This window comes from Rhea pennata, chromosome Z (genome assembly GCF_028389875.1).
Source record: "Rhea pennata isolate bPtePen1 chromosome Z, bPtePen1.pri, whole genome shotgun sequence".
Lineage (NCBI taxonomy): Eukaryota > Metazoa > Chordata > Aves > Rheiformes > Rheidae > Rhea > Rhea pennata.
The window spans coordinates 56,615,852-56,625,561 of record NC_084702.1 but is presented as its reverse complement, the minus strand read 5'-3'; the positions used below and the strand labels follow the sequence as shown (position 1 = coordinate 56,625,561).

General features: G+C 41.5%; 1 protein-coding gene across 1 annotated transcript; it reads right to left on the bottom strand.

Moving 5' to 3' along the window:
• Positions 1–1,171: 1,171 nt before the first annotated feature.
• On the bottom strand, positions 1,172–9,265 carry S100Z (S100 calcium binding protein Z). The gene is made up of 4 exons (XM_062600498.1): positions 9,254–9,265; positions 4,704–4,788; positions 3,756–3,913; positions 1,172–2,499 (listed from the first exon to the last, which is right to left on the bottom strand). Exons 1-4 carry the CDS (start codon positions 9,263–9,265, stop codon positions 2,329–2,331), a joined length of 426 nt encoding a protein of 141 aa, XP_062456482.1. The 3' UTR covers positions 1,172–2,328.
• Between the last annotated feature and the right edge of the window lie 445 nt (positions 9,266–9,710).

Here is a 9,710-nt window from a genome sequence, read left to right as displayed (position 1 = left end):
AGCTTTTTGTTTTCTAGCCTCTGGATGTGCTTTGGAACATTTTCTGCTTTTCTGCTTTGTCTTTGTGTAAAAAGGGTTCTTCTTTACAGCAGGTAAGAGTTTAACAATTGTCTCCATAGGTAAAATGGCAACAAGAAAAACTTAATCGGCCAAGCCAAAAAAAAAGTGATTTATGAGGTTTCATAAAACTTTTGTTGGGATAAAGATCGTTTGAGTCATTCTACTCTGAATCACACACAGCCCATGCGCAAGTAAGCCCCTTCCGCACAGGAATTAGGCTGCGCTGAATCCCTAGTAAATTCAGCTGATGAGATGCCTCCACTGACCCTCTCCATCAGTGCAGCCGCTCTCCCTGCCCAACCCCAGCCTCGCACCACCGCCAGCTGGGGCTTAGCACACGGGCTGTTACCTGCCCAGTGTCTCATCAGGGAACAGCAGCAGATTTATAAGGTATCTCAAGCTTGTTTCCAAAAAGTCTCTTGCTCAAAAGTTTTAATGGATAAACTGGTCTTACTGGGAAAAAATTTCCCTTTTAGCTTTGCGCTAAAGCTTTAGACTAGTTTCCTCTCCCTTCCCTGTATAAGAATGGGAAAGGCTGAGAGACCAGAAACAGTCTGCAGGACCCATAGGGTATCATAAAAGTAGTCTTGCTTTTTCTGGCTGATTCTCCTGTCATCCTGCTCCCACAAATGCAATGACATCACAGTAAAAAGCTGTGCAATCACTATCAGTTTTACTATAACATTCTTTCGTAGAGTTTCCCTATAAGATCTTTCATGATCCTGTATAATTCAGTTATTGGAGAGTTAAATACACTATAAAAAGAGGTAGTACTTTCTGGCTCTGTCACCATCCCAAAGTCCCTTTGTTCCAGGATAACTTCATCAGGTGCTGGCTTCTTTTCAGGGATGACGTTTGCCTCCTGTTATATTTATTATGCCTTATAGAATCCCCTTCTTATAATAAATTACATCATTTTAATTACATATGATATCATACAGATATTATAGTCTTTACTGAATGATTTTCAGGAGGTTGGGGAGGAGAGATAAGTGAACTGCATTCTTCAAATATTGTCTAGCAAGGTATGATTTCACTGAGGGCTTTTTTTTGTTCTTTTTTCCCCCCTCTCTTGCACAAACAGAAAATCTTCACTTAATCCAGATGCCTTTTATTATAGTTTGAAGTTACCAACAAAACAACAGTGAACAATGACAGAGCTCTGTGAGAGAAAAAAGCCATGTGCCCCATCACCCGATGCCCTTCCCCTGAGGATTTGGTCTGCAAGTATTCATCATTCAATCCAAGGGCAGGTTAACACTGAAAGGGGCTGTCCTACTTACTCCATGCCTGGCCATGGGGTCCCACTGCTCCCTTTGCATTGCACTCAGCAATAGTTTTGACCACGCAGTGAGTTGGATCAGCATGAGATGACATCATTGTTACATATGATGACTCACATTATAAAGCTGTACACTGAGATGCTGTCATTAAAACCCCCACAATTTGTCCTCTAAGAGTCCTTCTCTTAAGGGTGCCAGAATAGTGCAAACAAAAGGCATTTACATCTCTCCTAAAGACCTAGTTCTTCCATCAGCCCTCAGACCAGTTCGCTGACTCAATCCTCTGTTTTTGAATAATTTGTCATATGAATAAATTCATTTATGCTGAGTGAAGGGATGGACTATTGGGATGCAGCAACGCAAACACAGCCCAATTAAAGCTGGGGGATGTGGGGAAAATGAACCCATAACAATGGCAAATGGTAAGTCTGCTCAGGCAGGCAGGAGGTGGTTGTGACTGTATCTGAAATATGAGAGTGTGGGGAGACAAGGAGCAGTGTCTAAAAAGGGGCCTAGAATAAGCAGAGCTGATTAAAAAACAAACAGTTCTTTTGGATCTGCAAAAACATTAGTTTGTTACAGAAGGATTGAAAAACAAACTGAGAGTTTTGTTTCTTTCCAAATTTTCCCATTCAGAATGTATGTAAGTAACATTCCTGTTCCTTTTACTTCACACCAATATCAAAATACCGTAAGGCTTAACACAGGACACCTCTCAAACGATCTGTCACCCAAGCCCTTGATTTGGGGAACTGATGAATGCGTGTTACAGAGGCAGAAGCAAAAGACTGGAAGTATTAAAAGCCAGATCTCAAATAGTGAGAGATAAGCTGGCTTTTGTCCAGCTTACACCAGCTGCTGATCTGATCCGTATGGATTTTACAGCAGGAACAGTTTGACAGATGATGGTTTGCATTCACAAAACGCTGATGTGTGCTACCTAACTAGGCATGTTTCAATTAGATTTGTGGCTGGGAGATTGATTCTACTGAGCATTTCTAAATGTCCTCTTTTTTAGCTGTTCTTCAAAAAAATCATTGCATGCCACAGTCAAGGCAGCAACCAGCATCACAAATTCATTAAAATCCACTTCATTGTCTTTATTGGAGTCCAGATCTTTCATAATCTTATCAATCAGATGGGGATCCTTTTGGCCCTAAAGAGAAAAAAAAAGCAACTTAGCTGTGCAGACCTGTGAGCAGTTCTAACACACCTGACAGCGCACTCCAGTGATATGTCACAAGCCCAGGTGCTACTAAACAAAAGGTTGTGTGAAATATGCATTTTATTACTAATATATCACTATTCACAGCACTAAAAACACAAGTCTGGAGTCACAAAAGTCCACAGCAACAAAAAGACAGTTCTTAGAAAGAATCCAGGTACTAAATAGCCACTGAAATGAATCAGGCAGGTTTCAGGAGATGTTGAGTGCTGACTCTTTTGGCAAGTTTGAGCTATAATGTACATTTCTCCATATCAGCCATAACAAACAGTGTTTAGATTTTCAAGAGGCTATTCAAGTGGTCATATTACCTCCATCTGTCATGTTCAGAAGATCTCTGTTTAGCAAATAACATCCAATTCAGTGGGAGTAAGAACAGCAAATGCCATAATAAATCAAGAGTCAAGATTAAAAGAAAATCCAATTCAAGAAAAGGGATACAATATATAAAAAATCTTGCTGATGGTCATAGGAACCACTCAAATTCTTACAATTAATAGGCTATAGAAAAACAGTTATGTGTCAGGTCATTATTCCGTAAAACATCAATGCTGTGTAATGAAGAACATAAGAAATATGCAAAGAGATATTCATATCAGCAGCTTATCAGTAGAAGGACTTTCTTAATAGCTCTCTGCAGGGCAGGTAAGAAGCTGCACTGACTTTGCGGTTTCCCATAAACCTGTGTAACAACTGTGTATAATACTTTTATAAGGCCTCATAGAATATAATAAACCTTAGATTCCACACACTGCCTGGCCATTATTCTCAAACTTCTTTCTTGTCTCCCGAGAACCAGTTGCTGGATTTCATTCTTGCAAGGACTTATCTATCCTGTGTAATTAAGAAAATGGATTAAAGCCTGATTTAATACAATCAGTTCTGCTACAACTTTTAGGCTGCTTTTGGCACTTCTCTTCAAAAGCACACTGCAGAGTACCTTGTTGTGCTGCTCATAGCAGATGGCAGACCATCAGAAAGAAGCCATACCACTGCTTTAAAACACTTTTTTTCAAATGGGACACTTGATCACATCTCCTTCTCTCTGGATCCACAGAGACAACTGTCATCTGAGAAGCTGTGGCAGAGTGTGCATTGCATAAGGAAATGCTATTCCTGAACCTTTCAATAGCTGCTTATCCCACTCATTAAACATTAAGTGAAGAAATTCAGTAGCTGCATCTTACTGAAAGGAAGTCAGTGAGCTCACTGGTGAGGAGCTCTTTGAGTTCTCCTTTATTGAGCTTGTATCTGTCTCCTTCTTTGCCAGAGTAATGATGAAAGATCCTGATCAAGGTGTCCATAGCGTCTTCCAGCGGTGTGGACATAGCAGCAAGTGGAATAGCTGCATGTAAAGAATAAGAATCAGGGACATTACATAGAAACCAAGCAGAAGTCCAGGCTTGGGGAGGGGATGGAAGGCATCTGAAGACAGAAATTGTTATCAGAACTGAAAAAATGGATTTTCAGCTGATTGGTCCTATCAAATGTGTGTGAAAAAGGCTACATTGTTATTAAAATAAAACATTGCCCTGAAGTCATTACCAATTACTTCTAAAAAGTAAAGGGGCTTTAATTAAAAAAGCATTCTATCATGCATCCAATTTGCAAAGCTACTATAAAAGGAAACCTTCTGTACCTACAGCTGAAAACATGGGCAAAATGAAGAATGCTCTGGCAGCGCACAGCCTCATACCTGTTCATCCAAAAGTTCCTCCAAGAAAATGATAACAGTAACTAAAATGGATGCACATTTATATAGAAAGTTCCACCCTAGCACCCCAGTTTCCTAAGCAGTTGGAGGAAAGTCACCAACAGTAGAGAGACGTAAGTACTGGAGCATCAGCTTTTACTGTATTGGATCCTGCTGTTTGGGCAGACTTTTTTTCTGTAAGTCACCTGGAATAAACAAGTGTGAGCTGGGGAACCCAGTGGGCTGGTGTCATCAAGCATGCAGTAAAAAGGTAGATAGGGAAGTACCACTAAAACTGAAAAAGATGGAAAAGCTACTAAGGAGCCCTAGCTCAAAACATTGTTTTGACTAAGCACCAGGAGAAAGCTTAAAAAGCCAGAATGAAATTCAAGGTACAACTGGAGTCATGAACAAAGTTAACAGTGCAAAGGCTAAGACTTACCTACTTTACAGGCTAGCTGAAGCAAGAAGGTATTCAGATCACAGAAGGTGATGGTCACCTTCCTTTCAAAACCCATGCACAGGCTCTTGTTTATCAGGCTCAGAGGATGGATTACACATATAGAGACAGACGTATAATTGTCACAAGGACAACCGGGCTTCTGTTTCCCTGTGCATTTGACTGCTCTGTTCAATAAATGCTGCTTGCTCTAAATAGGTCACTGAAATATTCACAAGGCAGAGCAGAGTGCTGTGGGTGAAACACACCAAATATTTCTTATCACTTGACCTTTTACAAATATGCCCATCTGGGGGCCTGAACATCAAAATCAGAAAACAATCACAACAACAAAAAAAATGGGTATAAAATAACTCCTCCCCTCTCTACAACAAAGCTCCTTCTAATCTATCTCCCTGCACTTCTACAGCAGTGAGTCTTCATGCCTAGGCTCTGGCAGACAGTTTTCAAAGATACTTAGGTACCTAAGACAGGCTTTTAAATGAGTTAGTTGCAAATCCCTTGAGGTATCTATCTTTACTGTCAGATGTATGAATAAGCCTAAAAATTTGGCTTGTGTTGAATGAAGTTCCTGCTGCAGCACAGTTGTCCTCAGGAAGAAACCAGAAGATCTCTTTCAAAAAAACAGTGTGTCTGAAATTAGTGTTAACAAATAAACAGATCTGGCTTGATTTTTGCCAGTCCAAGTGAAACGAATTGAAGAGGCAAAGTCCTTTGAAGAGAACACTGGGAACTAAGAATGACTGCAGTTTTCCCAACAGCCACATGAAATGGAAAACTCCTTGCTTTGGGTTTGCTTTCCTTCAATAACGCCTTCCACCTGCTGCAGATATGTGTCCAGAGAACACAAACGCACAGCTGAACAAACAGCAACATGGTACACAATCGCAGCTATGTCTCTCTTTTATTCTAGTCTGAGGGAGAGAGAATGAGATGGCCATCATTTTTATTTCTGAAAATACCTAGGCACCCATAATTTTAAGTGCCACAGTTCATCTCAGCCACCTCTGCCTCCTTTGTCTCCAGACACAATGCTTCTTTTGTTTAAGCTACCCTGAAAAGTCTTTGCACTCAAGGGGGGGGGGTCTCTTAAGAAAGACTTGCTCTGGGAGAAAGGTGAGAGAAGGGGATTTATACGAAGATGCTGGATCCCAGCATTATGAGAAGGTGCCTGTAGGTAAAGCACAGCTCTCCAGGCAGTAGGCAGGCTCTTCTGGTTAGTGTTCTCTGCTGACATGCACAACACTGCATCCAGGGCTTACATCTCCACATCCAGCATGTAGTCATGAGTGCCAACAGGGAGGTGAGGAATTCACATAGGAGAGAGAGGTTAATTGGAGAAAAGGTCCTGCTACAAAGCAGCCCAAAATTGCTGCCTTGCAACAAGAGGAACTTATTCCCTTGCAGAGTTGGGGAGGGTTAGAGTTGCCCTCTGCAACTCTTCTGCATTTGGGGATAGCGAATCGCTGCCTGCCTTTATGCAGAAGGAATCTCTGGACTCCAGGAAGCCCAGAGATGTAACCAGACCATACGCAGCGTGTGGGGGAAGGAGATGGTTGGTATCAGCTGCAGCACAGCTCTCCCACTCAGGTCTTGGGCATAGTCTGTGTGCTCGCAGATGCTAAGAAAAAGCATATGGATGGAGAGTGTCTCTTATGTAGCTACAGCCATGTAGAGCTATGTCTTGTCTGTTACTCACTAGTGCTTATACCTACTACTCAGAAATATTAACCAAAATAAATGTAAAAATCCTGATTTTTTTGCCATTTGTTCAGTAACAGTTTCATCCACAACTATAAAGAAAAATATGGCTGAATCAATACATAAGCATAAATTCCTCTTGTTTCTCTATGTATTCTATCTATCCTCTGGCTGATGAATACTGTAAATTTGATTAACTAAGAGGAGCCTACAGGAGGCACAACTTCCAGACAACAGGTATAAACTCTCAGAGCTGCCATCCTCAGGATAAAAGAAAAGTTTTTTTTCAATCACCTCCAGAACTTCAGCTCAATAAATTACACAGCAATATAGTTTATATAGTCCCTTTCAGTAGCTACTTTCACTCCAGCTAGTGGAGCAACTCTTTCTGCCATGCTGGTGGATTATATGTATACTGGGAACAACTGCACTGAACTTTTTTATTAAGAGATCTGTCCAAAACTGCTGTGTCACCTTTTCCCTCCCTGGCTAGTGAAATCCTGCCAGTGGCTCTAGTGAGAGCAGAGCTCTCTTAACTCTTCTGAGGGCAGGTCCCGGGGGGGATTGCAGGGCTACTCAAAATTCATGGTTATCAATTGATTATTTTTAACCCTCCAACCAAAACTCCAGCACAATCTGTTTTTATGTGATATCTAATACATAACCAAGATAACTGAAGTCAACATGGCCTGTGAACATTTCTGTATCAGAGCAAGACTCCATTACGTGTTAGCAGCCACCATTCCTCCATCAGTCTCCTCCTGCATGTTATTTCCACTGGCAGGAAATGCAAGTGCAGCACCAGGACAGACAAATAACAAATACCACCCACCCTCCTGCCCTGCGTGACTGAGGGACTAGGACTACAGCGTAACTAGAGATAGTGAAGATTGGTGCCTTCCTCATTCATGACCAGACTTCATCCACTGAAACTTGCAGAATTATGGAAGTGGTGGCTGCAAGGCACCTTTGGAGATGCCTAGCCCAACATCCTGCTCAAAGCAGTACAATCACCAGCACCAGAGCAGATCAGCCATGGCTTTGTCTAGGCAAACCTTGAAAATCTCCAATGACAGAGACTCCATAAGCTCAGTAACTTGGTCTAGTGTGTTACCATCCCAGGGATGAAACTTAACCTAATATCCAATCTGAATATCCAAAGCAGTAATCTGTGGCCATTGGGCCCTGTTGTACCATCTGCCACCACCAATAAAAGTTGGGCTGTGTTGATTTTATGAAACTCCTTCAAGTACTCTTGGCTCCTCACCCTAATTCAACAAAAAACTTGAAAGCAGCTTGTGTTCTGACTCACCCAATCTAGTACCACATTTTAGTGTCACTCTCGTCTTAGGTATTTGCCCCTTGCACACTACTTCAGCTGTGCCTTTCTACTGCATATTTCAATATGAAAGCTATGCTGCAAAATCAATGGCTGCCAGAAGCAGAAGAACAGCTTTTTCACATGGTATAGCACAAATACTATTTAGGACCAAATTCTGCCATCTTTGCTCAAGCATTCAAGAATTGCTAACCTTAAAAAATGAATAATGCATCTGACTTCACTGGAGGCTGCTGACATAACAGGAGGTTGTTCCTCGCCTTTTGAAGCTGCAAAATGAGCCAACCAAATATAAGTGATTCCTGTAGCTTCATTTAGGGTAATGTACCGGTAGCACCCAGCTGGGAGGAGGTTGGTTCTGTGGGACTATTTGTCCTCTCCTCCATGCAGATGGCACAGCAAGACCACAAGCAGAAAATCTCGATTCTATTCTCTGCCTCGCAAAGAACTAACCAGAGCTCTGCCCTTTGTGACAAGGGGAACAAGTCAGCCCTTGATATAGGTCAGTGGCTTTCTTCCTCCACTGCCAGGGAGTTCGGGCTTCTTGGATCAGCAGGATTTTCTCTCGGTCTCTTCCTTAGGCAATATTTGCACAGGCTGCCTTTAAGCCAGAACAGCCTATAATGCGGCAGGCTAAGCCACAATACTGCTCAATTTAAGTAGGAGGATCTCATACTCGGGGCATCTGGTTTCCAACATTTGCTACAACGCATGTGGGGAATATTTTCTCACAAATAATTATTGCACTGGGAAAGGCAAGTCAGCCTCCCACCCACATCCTGTCATTATTTATTTCTCCCAGACTCACGCTGTTCTTGGGATGCACGTGTTTTGAATCAGTGTTGTACCCCTAAAGTGGCAAAAGGTGTGACTGGAAGCAACAGGGAACAGGACAAGGCTCAGAAGAACAGATACATACCGAAAAGCTTATGTTACGCTAAAGAGCTTAAATTAAAGTGTGTGCACATATGTATATTTATACACACATACATATATACTAAAGAGCTTACAAGTGACTTATATTTGAACCAGTACTTCTTGTTAAGTTTTAATGAGGTTTTTGACATCATCATTTCATTTGTGTTCTTTTTCTATATCTGGGTGGCTGATTGATTTATCTTGTTATAGCAAGCATACTTACCTTCTTTGTTGGTTCTTGTTCACATTTTCAAGTCTGTTTTTACTGCTGTGACCCCACAGAAAACAGAACAGCACAGAGGGGGCTTTTATCACCTAATTTCAGTGTTTAACTCTGTACACATCCTCTTAAACATGTTCCATTTCAAAGGCTGCCCAAACTGAAGTGTATCCTGATCTCATTCTCTTATGAGTTGCATTTTGGACAAGACTGTATACTTCTTTTCGAAACACATGAATGAAATCTTGCGTTGAAATGTCCAGGTCATTGAACTCTTCTTGTTCCTGCAGTGGTCATTTCTCCTGTAATACTGTCCTAGGACAGAAATTGAAGTATTTTGCTGGAGATACTTACCTGAGTCACCATCTACTCCATTCTCTTTCTCTCAGCCTCATTTCTCCCTCTGTGAGCAACCATTCATTACTAGCTAGTGGGGCAACATCAAATTGTATAGGAATGTACCATTACCTGGAAAATAGCCTAGAAAGCCTTTGTTAACCTTAAAATGAAGTTATAAATTTTATGTATAAACATAGTCTAGCTATACAATCCTTTCTTATCATGCCTCTGAAGCAGATGTATCTAACCACTACAAGCCATCTATTACTTTAGTATAGTCTACCTACACCAAAGAAGCATAGCAAAATCGTGTAAAATACCTCAGCATAGGCACAGATTCGGAACCAGCTCTCTGCTTGCAGATAACAGCAGGGAATCCAATTACACTATCACAGAGTGCAGCTCTCCCCTGCTGTAACTAGAGAACTTGCACACAGCGCCCGCTGGCTTTGGTAGCTCAGGTTACAAATAG